The 24975-nt window shown below is 38.7% G+C and overlaps 3 protein-coding genes across 6 annotated transcripts in view; all 3 read right to left on the bottom strand.

Annotated features, from left to right (window-relative positions):
• Nucleotides 1-2037: 2037 nt before the first annotated feature.
• Nucleotides 2038-3809, bottom strand: LOC127521897 (histamine H3 receptor-like). The gene has a single exon (XM_051911370.1). The coding sequence runs from the start codon at nucleotides 3748-3750 to the stop codon at nucleotides 2920-2922; it is 831 nt and encodes a 276-aa protein (XP_051767330.1). The 5' UTR covers nucleotides 3751-3809; the 3' UTR covers nucleotides 2038-2919.
• An 8690-nt stretch (nucleotides 3810-12499) lies between these two features.
• Nucleotides 12500-17242, bottom strand: LOC127521898 (histamine H3 receptor-like). Its single transcript, XM_051911371.1, has 2 exons — nucleotides 14645-17242; nucleotides 12500-12711 (listed from the first exon to the last, which is right to left on the bottom strand). The coding sequence occupies exons 1-2, from the start codon at nucleotides 14964-14966 to the stop codon at nucleotides 12515-12517; spliced, it is 519 nt and encodes a 172-aa protein (XP_051767331.1). The 5' UTR covers nucleotides 14967-17242; the 3' UTR covers nucleotides 12500-12514.
• Nucleotides 17243-20809: 3567 nt separating this feature from the next.
• The window catches only part of impact (impact RWD domain protein), a 32736-nt gene continuing 28570 nt past the window's right edge, over nucleotides 20810-24975 (bottom strand). For 3 of the 4 annotated variants that reach the window (XM_051911366.1, XM_051911368.1, XM_051911367.1), the window contains 2 exons: nucleotides 23817-23951; nucleotides 20810-21180 (listed from right to left, as the gene is read on the bottom strand). In XM_051911366.1, coding sequence (XP_051767326.1) covers nucleotides 21121-21180; nucleotides 23817-23951 — 195 coding nt within the window. In that variant the 3' untranslated portion in view covers nucleotides 20810-21120. The remainder of the gene's footprint in view (nucleotides 21181-23816; nucleotides 23952-24975) is intronic. The other variant, XM_051911369.1, reaches the window with a different exon arrangement.

Genomic DNA, 24975 nt, shown 5'->3' with positions numbered 1-24975 from the left:
GTCAACCACAAACAGATGTTTAATTAGCATTGTCAGCAAACTTCCATGGCCAACTAGCTTAATTTTAACTAATCTACTTCTGAATGTATCCACACATATTCCTCTTCTGGAAAAACTTACCACCAAGATGCTTAACTAGCAAAGCCAGCAAAACTTCTATGGTCAATCAGCATCGTCAGAAAAACCATGCTGGTAGACGAGGTGATCAACATGGTTGTTGTTGTTCCGAAATCTAGACCAGGGGTGGCGAATGTCGGTCCTGGAGAGCCACAGTCCTGCAGAGTTTTGCTTCAACCCTAATCAAACACACCTGAACAAGCTAATCGAGGTCTGAAGGGTTACTAGGAAGCTACAGGCAGGTGAATTTTTATCAGAGTTGGAGCTAAACTCTGCAGGACTGTGGCTCTCCAGGACCGGAGTTCGCCACCACTGATCTAGACCAACACCAAACCAGCGTTAACCAGCCTGGACCTGAAAGGGAATTCATGGTCATGGTGGTCTAAGCTGTTTTTTATCTTCAGTGGGGTAAATTACCTTCTTAGAGTGTTAATCATAAAGAAAGTGATGATATAAGCTCCTAATCAAACTTGTCCCCAACACTGCATTGTAATGTTAAACCCTTAAGCTTGGTTCTTGCTAACAGCTTGAGTCGCAATTCAGTGGAACATCTTCAAAGAAATTTGGCCACAGATTTATTTCCGTGCATCATATTCTGTCAGCGTAAATTCAGGCCAGCCTGACATCCACACATTTATGTGGGAGGTTATCATCCGTAGGCAATGAGATGCTTAGAGGGAAGGTTCACGCTGATCCGATTCAGTGGTGGTATGACCTGTTCGCAGCACTTTCCTTTGATAGTTTTTGTAGAGTTGTGTGCATATGCACAATGCCTAATAATCTAAATCTAAATCTAACCGTCATCACGATTTTCTGCTTTTCTATTTACTGCACAACTACAAAAGAAAACATGTAAGCAAGAGACATTAAACCACATCTTTTCTTGAAGTGTCAAGTAGAAAATATCAAGAAGTCACTTCAAACACTGCTCTCTAAATGCTGGAACCATTGATCGTGTAAATGACCACGTCTATCCCCTTGTTCACTTTACATTAGACACCATATAGTGTAACAGCATCACCTGGTTAAGAGATTCTAGATTTTCAAATTCAAGGATCTGATGAGGATGCTTGTCAATGGGGTTTAATTAACTTGAGCTCCAAACAGCACTGATAATTGGAGTGCTCTCAAAGCCATCTGGAAAAAAAAGCCATTTACTAATTCACTGAAGCAAAAAGAAGACCAGAGCTGCAGAAGCATAGCGACTGCTCCAGGGATATGATTTGATTTTTAGAGGTGTATGCAAAACACTACTGTGATTGCTAGGTGTTTTGGGACTTTTAAATTTAGATTATCATTATTGATTAATATGGTTTGAATATCAAATGAAAGATCATCCTGTGGACTTTTCTGGGGGAAACTAAAACCTTGCTTTTGAACCTTGTTAAAAATATATTTCTAGAGCTTTTGGGATATTACCCATCTTTCCCTCAGTGATATAAACAAATTCAGTAAAATTAATCTCAAAGAACTTGGGAGGTACTGAATCATAGCTACAAATATGAAATTGGTCTCAGTTGGAGAACCTGGTTAAATCCATAAAGAACACAAATTATAAAGTCTCGACTACTTTGAAATTGAATTCACACAGTCTGACTGGTCCAAGATGAAAACTTGACATGCACAAAACAATAAAGTGTATTTTTGTGTTGTGTTTATAAGGATTTATGTTTTTAAAAAAAGCATTGAAATTATAATAAAAAAAAGTTTCAAAACATTCTGAGTTATACATGTAAAAAATCTATTTTTTTAAATAAAAAACAAAAACACATCCTAAAGGGATAGTACACCCAAACATTGAAGTTTTTTCCATCACTAGCTCACTCTTATGTCGTTCCAAAGCTGAATGACTTTATTTCTTCCATGAAACACAAAGAGACGCTGCAGAATGTCCAGAGAGTTAATTTTTCATAATGGGGATTAGGGCTGCAATCTATATTTCACAAAAAAGCACCATAAAAAATTGTCCATATGACTCTTGTGCTACATTCCAGTTCTCATCATATATGAATTGATTTTCATCTTATAAAAATGATGGGAATTGAAGACTTGAGAAAAAATACCATGGAAAATCTGGAATAAATCTTTAGATCGCATTTTCGAGTGAATTAACCCTTTAAAATTCCTTGCTTTCTGTATTGTAAACAGATATATAAATAACTTAAATCACATTTCACAAAAATTCCACAAAACTTCCATTATAAAACGTTATTAGTTTCAGTCTTGTCCATAGCAGGTAATATAGAGCTGACTGTGAAGCTCACATATCTAGCGGAGGAGCACACCTTGTATTTTTCTTGAGTTGTAATGCATCTCACATAGATCAGCTCTTCTCCGCTGAACCATGTGAGTCATTGGAGTGGAATTTACAGAAGTCAATAAATAATGTTGATATGGGCAAAACAGTCAACTGAATATGTTCTGAAAACAATCTGCATCACTTTTCACCACAGATGTCCCAAAACATGCAACTTACATTAGCTAAGAAGAGTGAAACATCTCTGTTGCTATGTTACTTCAAGACGAGATGAACGTATTACAACAGCTTGGTTGCACTGTTCATATCAATCAATTAAAGGTCAATTGTCCATGCAGTTCTTCACAATTCATTTATTTTTCTTCATCAAAGTTAAGTTTCATCAAAGAAGAATAAAACATGCTACTCCATCAAGTAATGACATGGATTTCCATTGCCGAATTGCTTGGGCGTAAATGTTTTTCGCTTTCTTGCCTTGGTGCTTTTATTTAATCCTTCAATATTCAGCGTGAAAGTGTTAAATCCCTTCTGTTGCTGTCAGATTATCATTGGCAGGAAGGGCTTTCCTCATGTGGTCGAACAGACTGCCGCTTGGGGCACAAAATCTTGGCGAAGGCCCGGCGAAAGCTACTATGGCAAAGTGGGTAGAGGAAAGGGTTGATGGCCGAGTTGAGCCAAAGGAGCCAGAAAGTGACTTCGTACCAGTGATGTTCCACACAAGTGCCACTGCAGGCAGCCCGTATGATCATAAGGAGGGTGTACGGTGCCCAACACACCCCAAAAACACACACTATGACTGCCAAGGACTTGGCAATCTTCTTATCTCGAGAGAGGCGTGCTTGTCCTCCGCTTTTGCAAGGGGCGCATGCATTTGATGCTTCCTGCGCTCGTATTATGCGCGTCCTTACCCAACGACTCAACAATCCTCGTTTCTTCATGGTCGTCTTCATTGTCAAAGACACGGAGTGGGTGCTACTGGGATCTCCGCTGGATGACGGTGAAACCTCCTCGTCGTCTTCGATCACGGCCGAAACAGCCGCCGGCCCGCTGGAGGACACCTTGCGCGTTTTGACGAAGAAGACGGACGAGGCCTGTCCGTCGATGACCCTCCAGCCATCCTCCTTCTCAGCCTCCACGTGTGCCATGCGACTCCGGTTCCGCCGCTGAATGTTGAGATAGATGCTGAAGTTGAAGAAGGCCACGGAGATGAAAGGTGAGAAGAACTCGAAGGTAGACGCAGAGAGCAGGAAGTACCAGGTGCAGTAGAACTCGGCGAAACATTCGTCCTCTGGAACGATGCTTTCTCCGACCATCAGTTCCCAGAAGATGATAGCTGGACCGTAGAGGAGGAATGCCAAAACCCACACCGCCAACATCTTGACCACTGCCAGACGAGTGACACCCTGCTGGGCTCTGATACCTCACCTACGGAATAAGGCACATAGGAGGCGATAGATTAAAGTCTAATGAGAAAGACACATAAAATAATCATAGTGCAGTCATAAATTGGCATGGGAGCAATCCCTGCCAGCTTTCGCACTCAATAAAGTCTATGCACAGTGTGACTGCCTCTTCTTTTTCATGATTTATTCAATTCACAGCCTAGAAGTCTGAGCACAGCGAGGAAAAAGAACAAATCTAGCCTATCTTGGCACTGCAGAACTGATCGGTTATACTACGAGCTAATGATTTGGACCAGTTGAACTAATGTAGCTATTATAAGTTAATCAGTGTGTCCTATTAATCTGATGATGTGAAATTACAATTTACAGTCAAAGAAAGATCAAGACGAGTGACTAAATCACTTTGAGCCACGAATACCTTTTTTTCTGCCCTGTTCAAATTATGTGTCTAAAGCAACAACTTCCTGTAAAGCTGCTCTGAAACAAAGTGTATTGTAAATAGTGTATACAGATAAATATGGGATGACAAATAACTAGCTCTGGCTCTATTTCAAAACCTAGCAAGCTGCCATGGCACCTACTGCATTCATAAAAGAGAATGCAAAAATTAAGCATTTACAAAACTGGTATCAGACTTTTTAATCCCGTAAAGCCTGGCATATAAATAATAGCCTGAAAAATCTATTTTTTATTTAAATGGAACTATTTATTGAACCTTCAAAAGATGCATGCATATGTGTTTTTGTCGTTTATCATTTTTATAAATCAGGCTTTTATGGCTCATAGATAATATGTAATTTGGTGCAGATGCTGATATTTATATGGACAAAAATATGAAATTCCGGTGCTTGTAATGGAAATCATTGAGATCTTTATAACAGTACAGCAGATACTTACATAAAATGCATATAAATATCAATATCTGCCAATAATATTTAGTCTTAGTAAGATTATATTTAAAATGCTTAGTTTTATGATCAAAGCTCTGTAGTTTTAAAACATATAAAGCAATGCAATACAATGATGATTGAGCGATGTACAAATAAACCTTCCTCAAAAGCCTGAAGATCATATTTGATACTCACATTTGAATATGATTTTTATACTGTCATGTTGTTTCAGTCCACTAAGTGTTCATCTTGAAATATTACTAACAACATCAAAGTTATTCTTATGTTTACTTGAAAAAATCAGTAAAGATTTCACAGCAAAGACATGTGAACCATGAGCTAAAGGTGGACGTTTGTACAGATATACTAAAAGGCGTTTTACTTGCTAAAAAAAGTCTAAACTATCAATCAGACGACAGAAGGCCTGTAGTACGTTTTTCAAACTTTTGATCAAGCCTCAGAAATTGCGTATCAAATACGATACTGTAGGCTGTATTTCTTTTGGCATAAGCATAATATTCTCAAATGATGGACAGTGTGACAAAAAGGCTGTCTTCGCCATAGCACCTCACTCTCTAGAGTCCAGCCTGAAACACTTTTCATTTCACTAATTTAAAAATGACAATTGGAAAGATGACAACCAGAGAAAGGAATCATCTATTCGTAAAAGACAGGAGCCCTCAAGGGTGTCTTGTTATGAACTAATGCTGTTTCAGCTATGAAATTACTGCAAATAGTAGTTGTCTTTAGGGAGTGAGGAACATGATGGCAACAGCACCACATGACAAACATCACAGCATTTCACACCTTCTATTGTCCTTGAACTGGATTATGGGGCATCCCCAGCTAACAGAATTTTGTTATAAGAACGTTCTCTAAATATTCAGTGTTGGTTCTGGGAACATTAAAAACGTCCAGTTTTCTTGACGTTAGAGGAACGTTTTTATAAGGTATAATGTTCCTCAAACGTTCTTTCAACTTAATTTTGATTTAAAATTCAACTTTCTAGGAATGTTGATTTGTAACATTCCAAGAACATAAAATGTTCAATTTCCTTAATGTTAGTAGATTGTTATTTAAAGGTTAGTATGATGTTCCTGAAACATTCTTTCAATCATTCAAACACCTGCTGTGAACAAACACTTCAGCCACAGCCTTAGATGAACTGAAGATAAAAGACATTAAAGCTTCACTTATTACTAACTAGACTGACTTTATTTCTGTCACACGTCTACAGAAGTTCTTATTGAGAATTAACAGATGTTTGAGATTTAGATGTTTCGTTTGAGGTCACCATCATGGAGATTGGTGGTTGCTTTAGTTGAGCTCTTGACCCCTGACTATTGTAGAGTTGCGTCTTTATCAACAATCACAGGTGTTTTCAGAAAACATTTCTGCATTAATAAAGCAGATCAACATTTCTGTTTTAATAACAGACAAATGACTAAATTAGAGTGGTTTAAACAACTGCTTTTTTTCTGTAATTACAAACTTATGAATTTGAAATGCTGTATCAAACTCAACCAATGTGAAAAATATCATTTGCAACACTGTCTTTGTTAACTTTTTGTTTAAAACATGTTTTGTGTCATTTATACACTCACAGACATCAACATTCGGCATATGACACACAACAATGGTGACATGCTTCATGCCAACATACAAAACACATTCATGGTTCCCAGCATGCATTGCGGCATGAATAAATTGTGCGGCTGAATATTTTTTTTTATTGTCACCATTGTTGAGGTTTGTATGATGAGTGCTGATGTCTAAGTGTGTGGTATTTAACTTTTAAATAGTTTTGAACAATCCAACATAAATCACTTCAGTGTTAAAAATGATTTATCACATTTTTGAGTTTATTATTTCCTTCTCATAACACTTCAATACCAAAAGTAAAGAAAACTAAAGAAAAAGCAGTTGTTTAAACCACTTTAATATAGTCATTTGTCTGTTATTAAAACAGACATTTTGATCTGCTTTATCAATGCAGAAATGTTTTCTGAAAACACCTGCAATTGCTGATAAAGAAGCAACTCTACAATAGTCAGGGGTCAAGAGCTCAACTAAAGCAAACACTGATCTCCATGATGGTGACCTCAAACATCTAAACCTCTGTTAATTCTCAATAAGAGCTTCTGTAAACGTGACAGAAATAAAGTCAGTCTGGTTAGTAATAAGTGAAGCTGGTAATGCTGTTTGTGGAGTTGTTTAATCAGATCTTCAGAGATTTAATGTCTTTTATCTTCAGTTCATCTAAGGCTGTGGCTGAAGAAAGTTGTAGTTTGTGTTATTTCTCTTTCTTTCAGTGCTTGTTCACAGCAGGTGTTTGAATGATTAAGGACTACTAACATTAAGGAAACTGGACATTTTATGTTCTTGGAATGTTACGAATCAACATTCCTAGAATGTTGAATTTTAAATCAAAATTAAGTTGAAGGAACGTTTGAGGAACATCATACCTTATAAAAACTTTCCTGTAACGTCAAGAAAACTGGACGTTTTTAATGTTCCCAGAACCAACACTGAATATTTAGAAAACGTTCTTATAACAAAATTCTGTTAGCTGGGTCAGAGCTGGCAAATAAGTTTTGTTGACACAATGCTCATTTCAGTTTTGATGTGCCGCCCACTCAACAAGTACTACTGTTTTAATAGAGGGAAAGCTTTTGTAAAAACATGGGTGAATCACATGCCAATTAATCCAGGTTGTATTTCACTCCCCAATAATTAGGGATGTTAATGCCCATGCAGTACATGATATTGTCTTGGAAAACACACTACCATGTTCTGTATAGGACATACTTATTGAGTTCATATCTATTTTTGACTTAATTCACCACCAAGGATAATAATTAAAGACAAATGAAGTCAGACATGCTTGTCAAATGCCAAACTGATACTGTCACATAAACCGCTACTTTCAATTACTGACAAGTCTTTTTGAAATGTCAATTGGAATTTGAAAAGCATTTCACTTTTGTCATTTGCATGATGGATCGTTACTCTTTCAAAAGTCATTACTGATAAAGCCCATAGACATGTTGTCAACAGGAAGTAGCGGCATTAATGTTAAACAATGAGTACTTTGAAATTTATTCGCAAATTTCAATGCATTATGCATGAAGCCACAGAATAAACTCCTTAGATGTCATTGCATATTAAAAGTTATGCTGCTCACTGTACTCCAGATATTCAGTCACAAGCAGCTAAATTACCTTTCAACACATCTGCAAGATCTTGTGCATTTGTTATTGTAGCGCATATCTATGCCTTAATGTTTTTTAACAATTCTGATACTATATTCTATGCAGGAAATCAATATTTGCATTTCATAATTCTCTCAAACCCTGCTCGGGAATATCAAAAGCCGTTTGAAATGAGGGCTGGGAACCACATATTTTTTCGCTCACCGCTTTAGTCTTTCACAGTAGGGCATCAATCCCATGTTTTCTTAGCTTATTTTGCTCAACGGTTTCTGTGAATGTGAAGAGAGGTTTTTTAAGGGACCTCGAGAACCCAAATTCAACATCGTTTTGCTGTTTGCAGTGGAGATCAATGCACACACTGAATGAAAAAAAATATTGAACTTCCTTCCCCTTCCTTCCTTTTATGACTTCACGAGAAGAGCTGATGTGCAGCCGCGTGGTTTTCAAAGATTACAGCCACTTCAGATCAGCTACTTTAAAACTCTACAAGCAACTCGTGATTTAAAGTAATTAATCGATGGGCAGCTACTCCTCAAAAACTAGTTAGATAAACAACAAGCTACAAACAAAAAGTAGACAACTACATTAAAGCAATTCATAATTCAATCAGAGCAGTATTTATCTGGCTCTAAAACAAGGGATCTGAATGAATGAATCTTGATTAGAGTGACATATACACTAAATACAATTTTTTACATCCGAACGAACCGATTCACTACAACGAATCAGACTTGCCAAAGCTATATATTAGAGGGCATGTTTAATTATTTCTGGTTACGGAAATAAAAATAAAGCTACTTAGGATAAAGTATCTTGCTACTGAGAAAGGTAGTTGTAGTACTCCCCAATCCTGTTCAGATCACCAATTAAACCGTGGCACAAAGACATACTATATTTAGATTCCTTACAGTAGCCAGTTTGGTGAATTTTAGACATGACTTTTAGCCGTGTGGTTTTCTTCAGAGCCCTCTCTCAGGATGTAAAGGTCAGGAATGGGGGCAGTCTTGTTATAGTCGCTCACCGTGAGTCATTACAGTCCATAGAGTTGCTGGGCAGCTGCCCAGTGTGTTCAAAATAGCTGTCAGCAGTGTGCCAGTTGTAAACCTGAATTCAATCAAGCCACTACAGATATGCAGTAAAATGAGTGTCAAGCAGCTTACAAAAAACCCCCACTTATGCAACAATAGAGTGGTGCTATGCAATGCAGCACTAACAAGTACTTCCTACACTTTTAGACTCGTTACAAAACAAACCTAGTGAGCTACACACGTAGGAAGCATTTTAAGGTATTGTATGTGCACTCATGACAAAAAAGCTGTGCTAAAATGTAGGAAGCATTACACCGCCCTGCATCATATTTGCTGAATTAAATCCAGTACTTGTTACAGAATTTTTTGACCTATATGTTCAATTCTCAGCCGGATTTCAGGGTTAGAACTATAGCCAGTGACAGAAGAAAATGCAAACATCCCTATAGTGGAAAAGAAAAAATATTTGAAATACATTTATTTTGTGCTAAGTAAACTACAAATACATTTACATATTTATTTGCTAAATGAAAATACCCTGCAATTGTACGTTTAGTGTACTAAACTGGTATACTTAAAATCTGCTAAATTGGAAAAACTAATTTTGTACTTAAAGGGATAGTTCACCCAAAAATGAAAATTCTGTCTTCATTTACTCCCCCTCAAGTTGTTCCAAACCTGTATACATTTCTGTACACATATCAAAGGAAGATATTTGGAATAATGTTTGTAACCAATTAGATCTCGCCCCCCATTGACTACCATAGGAAAAATATGGTGGGGCGAGATCTGCTTGGTTACATTACAAACATTCTTCCAAATATCTTCCTTTGTGTTCAACAAAGAAATGTATAGAGGTTTGGAACAACTTGAGGGTGAGTAAATGATGACAGAATTTTCATTTTTGGGTGAACTATCCCTTTAATGCACTTTAATTGTGTGGAAGTAGTGCTGAGGGCCAACTAAAGATACATTTAAGTATATTTGATTGTGTTAAAGTGGAACTACTGCAAGAAATCTTTAGGTACACTTTAAATATTGTGCATTTAAAGACTGATATTATACAAAGATCATACAATCCATATTAATAGTGATATTAAAACACTTTTTAGGCATAAAATTAAGAAATGTGACCCTGGACTACAAAACCAGTCATAAGTTGCACAGGTATATTTGTAGCAATAGCCAACAATACATTGTATGGGTCAAAATTATCTTTTTTCCTTTATGCCAAAAATCATTAGGATATTAAGTAAAGATCATCTACCATAAATATATGCATTGTTAAGGACTTCATTTGGACAACTTTAAAAGGGATTTTCTCAGTATTTTGATTTTTTTGCACCCTCAGATTCCAGATTTTCAAAGAGTTTAATCTCGGCCAAATGTTATCCTATCCTAACAAACCATACATCAATGGAAGGCTTATTTCAGGGGTGTCCAGATTCAGTCCAGGTTCGGCCACTGTCCTGCAGAGTTTTGCTCCAATCAGCTCCAAAACACCTGCCTGTAAGTTTCTAGTATGCCTAGTTAAACATTGATTAGCTGGTTCAGGTGTGTTTAATTAAGGTTGGATCTAAACTCTGCAGGACGGTGGCCCTCCAGGACCGACTTTGGACACCCCTGGCTTATTTATTCAGCTTTCAGATGATTTATAAATCTCAGTTTCAAAAAATTGAGCCTTATGACTGGTTTTGTGGTCACAAATGTGCATTGTGCAATAAAGAAATATGCCAAATAAAGTTTAATTATAATTTCAGTAAGTATTAAGTGATATGTCAATAACGATGTTAATGGGTTTGGAGTATAATTAGTATGAAATAAATGTATTTTAACTAGGTTTTTTTTTTTTTTACTATGGATGACCCAGATGTTTTCTGCTACATCTGTTGGTGTTTTACTACATCTAAACAGCCACAGAAAAAAAAAAAGATTATTTATTTATAAACTTGTGCTTATGTAAAATTCTTTGACATTAAATGTATTTTGTATGAAAAAAAAAATTATACAGAAAGTTTTTAATGATATTTTTGAACTCAGTGTCATCAAATTAGGTTATAATAGGCCTTTTTTGAGCAAATTAGCAGTTTTTTTTTCAAGATGCAGGGCTGTGTAATTATACTTCCATGAAATAGCCAAAATATATGGCAGCATTGGATATATACTGTAAAACATTGTAAACTGGTCACTTATGAGGTTCATTTCAGTTTGGATGTAGACAGGAAATCAGCTCAATTGGTTTTGGAACAGAGCCCAAGTTTGGATTTTTAATAACCTACTGGTCTTAAGGTTGAGTCACTATGAAGTATGAATATAAATTGATGATGCTGTCTGTGACTAACATAGCGGATATTTGCAGTAAATTGCACTGAAAAATTCATGAACATAGAGCGGCTGAACGCTGATCCACAGAGGATGCAGGCTTCATCCGTCTGGTGGGCCGCTCTTATCTATGATCCGTCACTGGGGCAGCGACTCATTTACTTATTATTCATCTGATTGCAATAACACTGTCTTCAGTGTCTTGTGGGTTTTGTGAACAACTCATTTGTTTCAAACAAAGGGAAATTTGCAGTGCATCATCTGAGGCACCAAGCAAAACAGGTGTGCGTGTGTTTCTGTTAAAGAAACTGCAATATTTGAAGAACATAAAATGTGTGCAAAAAATGCTTTAAATATTGCAATTACTTTAACATGAACACAGAAGTTTTGCCTGGTGGCTCAAATGATGCACTGCAAATTTCCCTTTGTTTGAAACAAATGAGTTGTTCACAAAACTCACAAGATTAACGCGAAACTGGATTTTTGATGAGAAATACACCTTTTGAAATACACTGGTTTCCAAGCAGTTCGCCAAAAATCAACACTACAAAAAAACCTAAATATTCATGGAAATACAGAAAAACTGCCTTGTAGCTTTTTGGAATCTAAAAAATATAAAATATGGGAAATAATGAACCTATTGTGGTTCTAAAAAAATGTTGGTGTAAATAGCTTCCGCCTCTTTTACGTCTGTTTCTCAAAACCTTGTAAAATGGATTTCTCAAACTTATTTTCAACAGACTAGAAAATGAGATAAAAAAAAATAAAACCCTAACAATCAAAAACATAATTTCACAGACTTTTTTTGTTTAACTCCCTATGAAACCTCCCTGGATGATTCAGAAGACAAGTCTTCAATTTCGAGTGAACTTCATAAGTTCAACTTCATATTTTAGTCTTTGACAAGCTACAATAAAGGTTTTCTGTTTTTTCTTTTGAAAATCTGACTCTTTGCTGTTCTCCAGCGTTGATTTTCACAATCAATCTAACTCTAGCCTTTCCAAAACACATCTATGTGTGGAAACTTTGCATGCACATCCATGACGCTATAAAAGAGAAAAAGTCGCAAAATTTCAAGAAGAAATCAATTGTTTAATCAGTGTTTCAATCAAGTGACAACACGATATTAATGCAATACTGAAAAATAGTTCAGTCTAATTTAGTCTGGAGCTTAACAAACTTGATTCACCTTCTATTTCTGATAAAAAAAAGTGGCCAGTACATGTAAATAACAACATACGGGTTTGTACTGAAATGAATTTTCCTTTTTGGGTGAACTATTATTTTAGTAGGCTAATTGGGTGTTGATACTTACAGCTCTGGTAACGGACAGGAATCGATCGTAGCTGATTAAAACGATATTGAAGACGGAAGCCGTGCACAACAAGTAGTCCATCACAAGCCACAGCTTGCAGAGTCCACGGCCCAGCATCCACCTGCCCGTCAGGATATAGGGCATATAGACCGGGATGCAAAAAGCCCCTGGAAAGAGACACATTTGCCTGTATTATACGGATGTTGGCTGGTTATAATAAGGCTTGCATCAATAGCCACACGCTTCTCCTGGACAGGATATAATAGGCCCTTCAGAGCACAAAATCAATGGATCATGTCATGAAGGAGTCGCTCCACAATATGACCGATAAACCTAGAGCCATTATCAAAAAGCCATCGAGCAGCAAAGGGAATGGTGACTCCCTCTCTACCTCTTTCTTTTCCTTTTCTGTACCTGGAAGCATCAAGAGAAAGCTTTTTCACAAAGGCATACAAAGCAGCAATCTCATCACTGCCTAGTCTTTGAAGGACGCTGAGATTTCACATCTATCATACTGTCAAAAACACAGCCATGGCTCTATTATAGAGAGCTTTTGAGCTGGTTGGCATTTAAGAAGAAAAAGCAGCGCTCGGTTGGGCTCTTTATCTAAACTATGTGGGCATGTTTTCAGGTAGAGTCGCACCCTCCTCTCTCGCCAATGAAGATATAACCAAGTAGTTGGTTTTTTTCAAGGAACTTCCACTGTAAAGCCATGAGCACTTCTTCGGTTGAGCATTAATGCCTGTGAGCCACAAATAAACACTCAAGCAGACACAGAGGGTTTGGTGAATAGACAGAGAGGCTGTGCAGATCTTGAAATGAACCGCAGACAGGATCTTGTCTCTTAATGCACTCTTAATCCAAGCCAATAATTTGTGGTGCCAGCACACAACAGAACAGCAGAGAAGTAAAGGTCTCAGTAGTGCAGATGGATGGGTGTAATTGTTCTTTTTCAACCCCAGGCTAAGAAAGCATTGCAAGAACATAAATAATTGACAAAATGCATGGCCCATTGAGAAATTTGGATCTAGTTAGCTTTAGGTCAACCATTGTGCCCAATATGATGATAGTATTCAAAAGCAAAGCAGAAAAACACATATTTCACACAATATTTACTCAAATTCACAAACAAAAAGAAAACATATTTATATGCATTTATAAATGTGAGTAGACCGACACACTTCTCACAGAGTTATCAGAGAAGTGCACTTAATGACAAAATTTCAATAAGCATGGCCATCTCTGTGGATGTAAGAGGTTTGACCTACTGGTCTTGTATTCCTCGCAGGAAATAAGCTTTATTTATTTATTTTTTTTTGTTGAGAGTGGTCTAATCACTCTTTTAGCTTTCAAGATGAGGTCAAAGCAGCCGGAGAAACGTGGTTTAATTAATAATTCACTCGGAATCCATTTCCTTACAAAGCAACAATGTGGTAAGGATCTGTGATCAGGATTATGAATGGACATATAAGCTCCAAAAGTGACAAGAATTTACATTCATCATTTGGCAACAGGCCATCCTAATGAATATTGACTTGGCAAGAAAGCAATGCACAATAACCAGAATAACATATTGGCTGTTGTTTGACCATTGAATGATAAATTGGCCAATTAACGGAAGTGCTACTTTCAAAAAATACTGATAACCTTGGTTGTATATGGATAATAAAAACTTTATTTTTGTAAATTCTGAGTAAATATTGTGCAAAACTAATGCTTGATTTTGCATATCTGATTTACTGATACTGAGCCACGCTGCAATCTAGATTATCAGTGTTTTCATCGCCCACTACATCTGTTTGATCGATCTGGCATAAGAATCAAGCAAGGTGTAGTCTAATCTATGCAACTTTTCTTTGCACTCTCATTTGGGTGTCCTTCAGAGCCAATATTCCCACAGATCTCATAAAATGTACAGTACATCGGATTTACAGTAAGCTTTGATCCTGTAGAACAAAGGAGTTCCCAATGCTCGATGACATGCATTTGATTTTTAAGTGATGGAATATTTTATACTCATATGCACAATTGCAATGCAAAAAAGAAGTGCATATGAAGCATTGTGAGTTGAAATTAAATAAAATGCACGTTTATACATACCTACAAGGAAGTCTGATATAGCCAAATTGAGGAAGAAGTAATTGCATTGATTTCTGAGGCTCTTGTCCACGACGAAGGCGAGAATAACCAACGCGTTCCCGACCACCACCACGACCACCAGGGTAGTCATTAGGATCGCCAGAATGACCATCGTGTACCCGGAGAACGGAGCCACATCCGAGCTGACGGTCGTGCTGTTAGAGCTAGAGGAATTGAAGCAGGTAACCATTGTCAGATCGAGGACATTTGGAGAACCAGCAACAGGTCTGAAGTCATCATGTGAACCCTCTCCCGCTGACGATGACGACAAGTGAGTTTTCATCCCTTTAGGGTCGCGTTAACTTCAGCGCGCGGCAGAATAACCTTCCCATTGGAGTCTCCAAACGCCGGAGGAGTGCGCTCATCTTTGAAGCTTCCCGTGCAATACCTGAAACGCATGAAATGACTCCTTCCTGTTGGGAACTCCATGAAGATGTTAAGTCAAGTCCTTGCACTGAGACTGAGCGCAGAGTTTCTGTTCTATGACTTTCCAAACGAACAGCGCGTCCCCGTCAGGCGCGCACGTCAACTGTTGCGCACTCGCGCTGCCCTCGCACAGATAAACAGATATGAGAACTTACCTTTGTGAGCATCTAATTGAAGTATATCAACAATTGCATACATTATGCAATAAATCATTGTCTCTGTCCATCTGTGCAAGTACAAATAATATAATTTTAGACAATCATACGATTCTGTATATGCTCTGCTTGAATAGTTGTTTTCAAATGCGCAAATGATCTAACCAATGAGAAGCAAGATACATTTACTCAAACAGCAAAACTGCTTAAAGTACTATTACTTGATTTCAGAGAATCCATCTTGAATACAAGTATTTTGGTTCAATTGGCAGGTTTTTTAAGCGTAAAATTAATTTAGCAAATTATCTCGTTTTAAGAATGACATTCTCAGCATAGAAAAACACAAAGACATATTGATAAACTGATAAATTAGTATTTATTCTAGTTCACCCAAAAATTTAAATGATGTCGCTGCAAATCTGTTTGATTGTCTTTGGAACATAAAAGATATTTTGAAAAATGTTGCAGTGTTTGTGCCAATGGGATCCAAAACTTCTTTTGTGTTCTGCAGATTAAAATAAGTCAGTTCTCTGTTCTAAAAGATCTAGTTTTTGTTATACCATGAGTAAATTCTCATTAAGTTTCTTCAGGACTGGCTTCGACTGATGAATTTCAATAGGAATTCTGTTCACATTTTTTGACTAGTGCACTGTATGTGCACTTGCACTGTTCGGTGGTTTCAGAACCATGGACAGCAACTATTGCTATCCACTCTAGGCAAAGATCAAGCAGGTTATTCTTCAAAGCTTTCCTATCCTACCCAGTGGCTGTGCCTCACATATATACATTATATACTGTCTCCTTTTATGAGGCATGATTTTCTACTTGCAAAAAGAGACAGTTGTGAATGCCTCTATCAACCAAGAACATGACGTTAAAGGCATTACGAATAAACACCCTAATTACACTACAGTTTTTTTAAATTGCACATCATGTACAGTACGCCTCCTCTCCCTAAACACACTCACCAAGTCCGCATTCTGGGTTTAAAAAAATTCTTAATTACACTCACTGTCAGAGACGTGGTCTTCTTTTCCTGCGTGAGTCATTTCCCTACTGACACAAAAGACCAACTTTAGCCCTGTGAGCACTTTCTCAGCTGTGCACCAGAGCAAGACGATAGCAGTCACTTTGCCCCTGCGTTTCACACACACGTGCATGACATTGATACTGAAATAATGGTGCATCTGTGAAATCCAATTTAGTGGCACTGCATGGTGCAGCTCCTTTAGCCTCCATTAGTTCCAGCAGTTGTGCTGTTAAATTCCTCTAAAACCCCTTTATATGTGTCATTCTTTAATTATGAAGTGCAAATTAACCCCTGGGCTCTTAAACCAGGATTTCTTGTCTAGGCCCCGACAGCGATACCAACCACTTCCAAAGAGGGTCACTTGAAAGGCCGGAAAGTGATTCGATTAGCATAAGTGTGGCTTTAAAATGTGGTAAAAGCACTGTAAAAGCGCAGTGAAACAAATGTATCAATCATGTAAATGGATCTCAGTCATGGAAGAGCTCTCTGTCAAACTAAGCATCCAATTGTTTTTTAAATGACACAAAAGTCAACATGGAGTCAAAACCTTATTCTAAAGAATAATAGCTTTGTCTTTGCAGATTAATGAAAATTATCATTCTGTCATAATTTACTCACCATCACACCATTCTTAAACTGTTTCTGTGGAAAATTAGAGAAGATACACTGATGTGGTCATAATGTTATGCCCTCTTCCTAATATTGTGTTGGTCCCTCTTTTGCTGCCAAAACAGCCCTGACCCGTCGAGGCATGGTCTCCTCTAGACCCCTGAAGGTGTGCTGTGGTATCTGCACCAAGATGTTAGCAGCAGATCCTTTAAGTCCTGTAAGTTGTGAGGTGGAGCCTCCATGGATCAGACTTGTTTGTTCAGCACATCCCACAGATGCTCGGTTGGATTGAGATCTGGGGAATTTGGAGGCCAAGACAACACCTCAAACTCGTTGTTGTGCTCCTCAAACCATTACTGAACCATTTTTGCTTTGTGGCAGGGGCATTATCCTGCTGAAAGAGGCCACAGCCACCAGGCAATACCGTTTCCATGAAAGGGTGTAGATGGTCTGCAACAATGCTTAGGTAGGTGGTACGTGTCAAAGTAACATCCACATGGATGGCAGAACCCAAGGTTTCCCAGCAGAACATTGCCCAAAGCATCACACTGCCTCCGCCGGCTTGCCTTCTTCCCATAGTGCATCCTGGTGCCACGTGTTCCCCAGGTAAGAGAAGCACACGCACCCTGCCATCCACGTGATGTAAAAGAAGGGTGATTCATCAGACCAGGCCACCTTCTTTCATTGCTCCGTGGTCCAGTTCTGATGCTCACGTGTCCACTGTTGGTGCATTCGGCGGTGGACAGGGGTCAGCATGGGCACCCTGACTGGTCTGCGGCTATGCAGCTCCATACGCAACAAACTGATGCACTGTGTATTCTGACACCTTTCTATCAGAACCAGCATTAACTTCTTGAGCAATTTGAGCTACAGTAGCTCGTCTGTTGGATCGGACCACACGGGCCAGCCTTCGCTCCCCACGTGCATCAATGAGCCTCGGCCGCCCATGATCCTGTCACCGGTTCACCACTGTTCCTTCCTTGGACCACTGCAGACCGGGAACACCCCACAAGAGCTGCAGTTTTGGAGATGCTCTGACCCAGTCGTCTAGCCATCACAATTTGGCCCTTGTCAGACTTGCTTGCCCATTTTTCCTGCTTCTAACACATCAACTTTAAGGACAAAATGTTCACTTGCTGCCTAATATATCCACCCACTAACAGGTGCCGTGATGAAGAGATCATCAGGTTTATTCACTTCACCTGTCAGTGCTCATGTTATGCCTGATCAGTGTATCTTGAGAAATGTCTGTGTTTTTTGTCTATACAATTGGTAAGTCAGTGGTAACCAAAACCGTTTAGTTACCAACATTCTTCAAAATAAAACATAAGGACCATGTCCAAAAACCATGCTAGTACCCCAACCCACACCTTTTTGCTAGTGAGTTGTGGTATTGAAAGAGTTAAAGTCTTGATAGTCTTGTTTCAGGTTGTCATGTTTCATGTTGTTAATGAGCAGGGATTTCAGACATTAAAGCATTTGGACTCGCAGCAAAGAGGCAGGTGCCAGAAGAAGATAACATGGAAAAGCAGCTAAGTGCCTTTTTTAGCAATCAAGCTCTTTGTTGTATTATTCTTGCAGCGGAAGAAGTATTCCGTGTATTCCAAAGGCCCAGAGCGAGAGCCACAACTCATTTCAACAGGGATCTGCTCTCTCACCTTCTAAAGAAGTAGGAGAGACTCTTATGAGACAAGCTTTCGGCTGCACCCTTCTGATGTTTGATCTCTAGAGATGAAGAGCCCTGACCCTCATTTGAACAAACAACAACGGCCATCTCCCAAAGCCACTTCAGACGATAAAACAACATGAATTACCATTCTACTCTGGTCTTCTTGCTCCTCAAGGCCTCGACGGAGGACAGCTAATGTGCTGATTTGATTTCTCCCACGATTAATATTATTCATCGATACTGTTGTCAGCCAGTATACAAAAGGGAAGGGTTTCTTATCCTCCATGCAAATTAGCCACTTTCATGCAATGCTAATGGCTCTCTCTTGGTGTCTATGTTTGGAGGGATATTTTCTGGTCAAGTCGAGGTGCAAAGTACAATATTGCATTTATTCTCACAGTCGGTTGCATCAAATGGACGATTAGCATGTCGGAGATCTGCCTTACAGGCAACTTAAAAAGTACCAGAACAAAGCATGGCATTTTTTAATGTACTCTAAAGTTATTTCAATGTTAGCTCAAATTCTTGCTTGAGATGTTATTAGCCGTAACGTTACATAATTGCACTTTGGGCAAACAATTCTTACAGTAGAGGAAATAAAAGACATAGGAAGCCAAACAGACCCTAAGCAAGTTTTGTCCAATCAAATCAATGATTAGCATGTTGGTATGGGTATGGTTTAGGCTGCCAAAACACAGCATTGCATTTTCAAGCGTACTGTTCAATTATTTGTACCAAAGCTCAATTACTTGGCAGAAGTTTAAGTGGCATTAATCCCTGCACATGTCACGATTAAACTTTTCTCCGTTAAAGTGGCAATTAGCATGTCACAGATCTGGTTTTCGCCGTTTAAAAAGCACCAATGCACAGCATGGTATTGTCTCATGTTATTTCTAGCCAAATATAGCACAGTTCCTCACTAGATGTCAGATGTGTCCCAAAATAAAAGACAACTGTTGGTTACAGTTCAGATGAGACCCCTGAGCAAGTTTTGTGCAGACAGCAAGTTGGTTTAGTCAATTTAAGAAGTATCAAAGCACAGCATGTCATTTTCTTATATAGTGTACAGTTATTTGGAGAAAAGCTTGATTCCTTGCTAGAAACAGAGCTGTCCTTTGGGGAAACAGTTTTCACATTTGCTGCCATGATTCTGTGGACCAAATAAAAGGCATCCATTAATCAGGGCAAAGAAGAGGTGCCAAACAGACCCTGAGCAAGTTTTGCATTCAAGGCAGATTTTGCCTTATACATAGAAAACATGTCACAGCAAAAGCCCACCAAAGCATTTAGCAATGCCCCTTGAGTCGAAGCAAGCAATTGAATCTGAAAGGGTAGGTGCTGACAGTCAAAAGGTGCGTTAATATTCATTGAAAGGAAATTGTGGAACACAGGGAGAGAGAAAGAGAGGCAGGCATGAAAGAATAGTCCAGAGAAAAGGGAATAGATGCATGCAGGGAGGATGAAAGTGAGAAGACTACGACTTGCGCTGCAGAGAGGAAAGGGGCCAGAATGTCAAATGCCCAAAGGTATTCAAGAGGGAAGACAGCGACGATGTGTGTGTGCACCTTGGAGAAAGAACGGAACTAAGGCAAGACGTCAAAAAGCACTTGAGTACCTTTTCTGGATGACTCATTCCCACAGAAGAATTCACCGGCCACAAACCATTCTGAGGTCCACAAGTTGAGCCAAGACTTGAAATCATTCAGGGACGCTAGAATGCAAACCAACTAGTTGCTTTCCAACACACACCACCAAACCGTCATGCAAGTGCCTCCAATTCCAACTTAGTATTCATATGGTTCTCCCGTGACCTAGCATCTGCTTATTAGGACGTTGAGCACCAAAGCGATCAAGTTATTCTCACATGAGCTCATTAAGGACAATTAGCATGCAAGTCGCCATGCAAACTCACCAGGTGGCGGTGGACTCTGGCCCTGCAAAGTTTGATTCGTAAAACAACGGTATTCAATATTCAAAAGGTTAAGTATGAGTGAAAACGCAATACTGGGGAGCAAAAATCAAGGAATTAAATAGACGGCCATAATGGACGTTTGACAATCAAAGCACTTTCAGGGCCTGTTTTGCATTGACATTTGCTGTAAAAAAAAAAGTTAGTCAATTTAAAACGGACATGCCGGTATGACGCTCCTGGAAAAGCTTAAATTGCTTTTGTCAGGCTTTATCAAATTACATTATTAGAGCATCATTAAACCGGAGAAAGGATCAAAGGTCGCTGATGAATGTCAGGGGTATTTATTACCTATTTCACACTCGTTTGTCCTTGTGACTTCAGGCAAGCCTCAAACTCTCATTTGTAAATCAATTTGTGATTCATAAAAATCTTTATTCATAAGACAAAGCACAGAGCACTTAGTGTGAGATAATGTGTAAACTCAATTGCATACACAAACCATTTTAGCTGTTTAATCCTCATCACAATATCAAACGCTTTACCCGTACACATCACTATTATAGGAATTTTCCATGTACTTTATTAGTCCGAAACCAGTTGCCAGTCCTCATATGTTCCACGTAGGTGTTTTTTCTTTCACTTTGCCTTCTTGCCCTTGGATCTTTTGTTCTTCCCTCCAGCTTTGGATGTTTCCTCCTGAAAGAGAAAAAGAAAACATAAAAGAGAAGTGATAAAATTTGTGTAAAAAGGAAATCTGAAACGCTCGCCACTAGAAGAAACTGAGAAATCTATAACATTATAAATAATATTAACGTCAAAACATACATTTGTATTCAACCTTAAATTATATTATGATGCTACATAACATTGTTTGGCTGTGGTCTCAATATTGGCCTGAATGTTGCATTTATGGTTTTTGTGACAAAAACCCGTACTGAGAGAGAAAAAAATGCTCATGTCAACCATGAATGTTCAGTATGAGCAATTTAGCAACAAAAACGAGCCTGTGTTGAGCTGTAATACTGAACAATATTTTATTTTTGGGGCAAAGAATGAGAATAATTTTTTATTTATTAGTAATTAGTAATTTAACTGATATTTCCTTAAATTGTTTATCTCGTCATATGGGAATCACATAAAAAAGTGGCAATGTAGATATCAAGTATCTGAAGCGAGTCTTGATAAATGCGACGCTATCATCTATTTGATTAAATAATGTATAAATCATAATTATATAATTAAACATTCATGTTAAGGATTTACTTGATTAAACTGAAGGGTCTGACATAAAAATGTGAGAGTGTGCTTTAATATGGTTAGGGGGAAAAATGCCTTCACAAAACTCCATGAAAATAAACAATTTCCACCCCTTCATCAGATCCTGTGAACAACTGCCTGTTTCTCACATGATTTTTCAAATTCATTCAAGGTATAAATTTGCCAGTATGAGGATGGGAATTGAAACTAGCGTCCCTGATGCAATATAAAGCAACTGTGCCGTAAATAATGCCTTTGTCATTTTTACCAGTTCGTCCTCAACACACGTGAGTAGAAGGCTTGTTAACTTGCTCAGATTCCTCAGACGGTTTTATTATTTAGATAGTGTCTCTAGGGACCCAATAGTGTCCAAATGAATGTTTTTAAAGGAGTCTATTTTTATAATTCCATGACGTTCTCGCTCCCCGGCTACTCTGCTCGGCGGTGGCCATTATTATGCATTGTATGTTAATTACTCTTGAGCTACAGTGGACAGAGTGCGAGCACAATGAGTCAGACAGCTTAAACTGCGAAGATAACACAACATTCATCCTCACCCTGAAAGAACAGCGTGATGTATCCGAGCCTGAGACATGCACAGTGTCAGGAAATCAATGAGAGCTGACGTCTCCAATCAGATGTGTATTACTTAGGCTAAAACTACAAATTTCAATGTGCAGTTTTCTTCTTGAAGCCAAAATGTGCACGACGCAATGAAGAACTACAATATGCACTAACTGCAGAATACGGCAGTGAGAAGGTCTCTTGAGTTTTTGAGCCTTTACAGATGAACTGACATTACAGAGAAGATTTTAATGCATTCACTATGGTTAGTGCTGCATGGACAATTTCTCTCTTTGCTAATGCATTGAGGCAGTGGTTTGACTCTACATTCATTTACTCTTATAGTTCTGGAGTGGAATAACAATACTAATTAGTGAAAAGCTCAAATTACAGTAATTACGATTTTTACAAAAGACACACTAGTCTTTAATAGGCAGGTTGGCGTAATGGGCTCTTTGGTTTTACAAGATATTCAACTAAACAACTTCTGAGGCTGTCGAGTTCGCAAACAAACTCATCCAGTCCATAATCAAAGGAATTACAGAAATCCACGGCTTAAAATAGAAGCGGAAGAAGAGATTTGTGCTGTGGTGTTCTTTTAGCTGCTTTTAACGCCAATCATCGTGACGGTGTGTGCCACAAAATTGGATCTGAGGGCCTGCGTTCACTCTCATGAAACGTGACAGCTTCGGTATTAGGCCTTGTGTTTTCCACAACCGTGTGATGAAAACGTCCATGCTGCTTTAATTGAGTCGAGGTTTTTGAAATGAATTCTAGCAAAATCTTAAACAATCATATCACACATGCGTGTAATTGTACGTCTGCGTATAAACCGATGCGCCCCTATTATCCAGGTAACCATAGCAGCCCTGCAGCTGTGCACGAGTCCTCATTTGCACAGAAATGAAAGAAAACAACAAACAAATGAATCCTCAGAAGAAGTCAGGCGCATGCCAGCGAATCTCCTCAGAACTTGTTTTTGTGTGACCTTATCACCGTGATTGTTGGATGAGTAAGTGGCGGACACTCATGAGGAGAGCTTCTCTTCATACAAATTCACAGAAGTAACCAAAAAATGGAATACTGAACATTTAGTAATCAAAAGCGGCACCGACAAATCTCAGAAAGAAAAATACAAATGCGTCAACAGAAGACCTTTGCAAGAGAAGGTGGCAGAACTGTTTCCATTAAAAAAAAGGCAAGAACTGAATAATTTTCATGATGATGTTTGGTTTAGTTCTGTCATGACTACTCTCTGAGTGTTTGGAATGGTAATAGGTATGACAATGTTGATATATTTGGTCTTGGTGGATTAGATCTGCTATGCTGCTTCTGCTGTTATTACTGCTGCGGTTACTGACACAGCAGCCAATCAGCTGTGGCCTATAGAGAATGATGTGACTGCAAACAGGTTGAGTTAAGGACCTATTAGCCTGGGCCTCTAGAGTTTCATGAGAGAACGTTGTATTCCTTAAATATCCGCATTGTACATATTTGTTCAGCAGTCTTACTGAAGTGTCCGTGTAGCCCTCTTGAACGAGGATGTTCCTGGCGCAGTTGTTGATGTGTTTGAAGCGGTCGGGGCCCAGCAGAATCCCACCGTACCATCGAGAGACCACCACTAGCACGTTACGCACATCCAGGATCTGTGAGGCAGAATTGACAGGAAACCCTTTTAAACATGTCTGAAGCAAATGTGAATGGTGTTTGCCACTGGATTACGATGTTGACAGTGTGTTGCTCATACAACCAGTCCAATATAGCACAACATTTAGGATCTAAATGTTAACCAATTAATTTTTGACGCAATTTTTGCGTGCAGAAAAGTTAGACGTCGATAGATCAAATTCAGTCCTGGTTTTGATTGTAGTGGAAAACCTACTGTTGCATGTCATTGAATAAACATTTCATTGACACCAGTGCATCTAGGTCAAAGCTGTGTCAATGAATTCATTTGAAAAGTAAAATGCAAAAATTCAAATGTTGCATCACTGATGCACAGATTCACAAATGTTTCCTTCATGCCACATATTTCCCCAAGACGGCACGTAGCCTGTCAGTCCCTGTTTGGGAAAGGAGCTGCTTCAAAGGCGCAGAATAGACAAAATATGGCCTTTGTGAAGAATGACAGCTCTCAAGTGTCTTTACAGTACTCGCTTGTTTTATTTTTTCCCACAGCGCCGCAGGGATGTAGATGGCTGCCCGCCGGAGGGGAGGGGAAATCACAGCCATCTGCACATGCCACCTCTATTAATAGTCGTTTCTCTTTCAAACATGCCGTCACATTCGGAAAACAGGAAATAGTGGGATGAACTCCAAAAGGCTAAATGATCGCATGTGAACGGCTGTTAGTTTTCACTGGAATATTTTCATTCATTCGCCAAGAAAGAGGTCAAGAAAGCTCTTGAACAGGCCACGTTCTGCATTTTATAGCATTTTTTCCAGCCCAGGCTCATTAGAAAAACGCACCCGTGTCAACATTTGTGCAAAACGCAAAATACATTGCGTCGTGCATGTTTCGTGACAGTTTCAAAGTGAAATGTCCAGTGAGTGGCGCTACAAGCATTTAGTTTTTTCCGGAACAGATATACGTGAATATGGCAACGTTTTATTATGTTGGAGTTTGTACGTATCACCGCAGTTCTGAATTGAAATGTCCCATGAGTGGCG

The sequence above is a fragment of the Ctenopharyngodon idella genome, chromosome 10 (assembly GCF_019924925.1).
Source record: "Ctenopharyngodon idella isolate HZGC_01 chromosome 10, HZGC01, whole genome shotgun sequence".
NCBI lineage: Eukaryota > Metazoa > Chordata > Actinopteri > Cypriniformes > Xenocyprididae > Ctenopharyngodon > Ctenopharyngodon idella.
This window is presented reverse-complemented; position numbering and strand designations above follow the sequence as displayed.

Excerpts from the sequence above, each read along its gene's own strand:
- LOC127521897 (XM_051911370.1), bottom strand. The coding sequence starts at position 3,750 with ATGTTGGCGGTGTGGGTTTTGGCATTCCTCCTCTACGGTCCAGCTATC.
- LOC127521898 (XM_051911371.1), bottom strand. The coding sequence starts at position 14,966 with ATGAAAACTCACTTGTCGTCATCGTCAGCGGGAGAGGGTTCACATGAT. Across the intron at positions 12,712-14,644 it reads TATATCAGACTTCCTTGTAG|GGGCTTTTTGCATCCCGGTC; the intron begins GTATGTATAAAC and ends GTCTCTTTCCAG.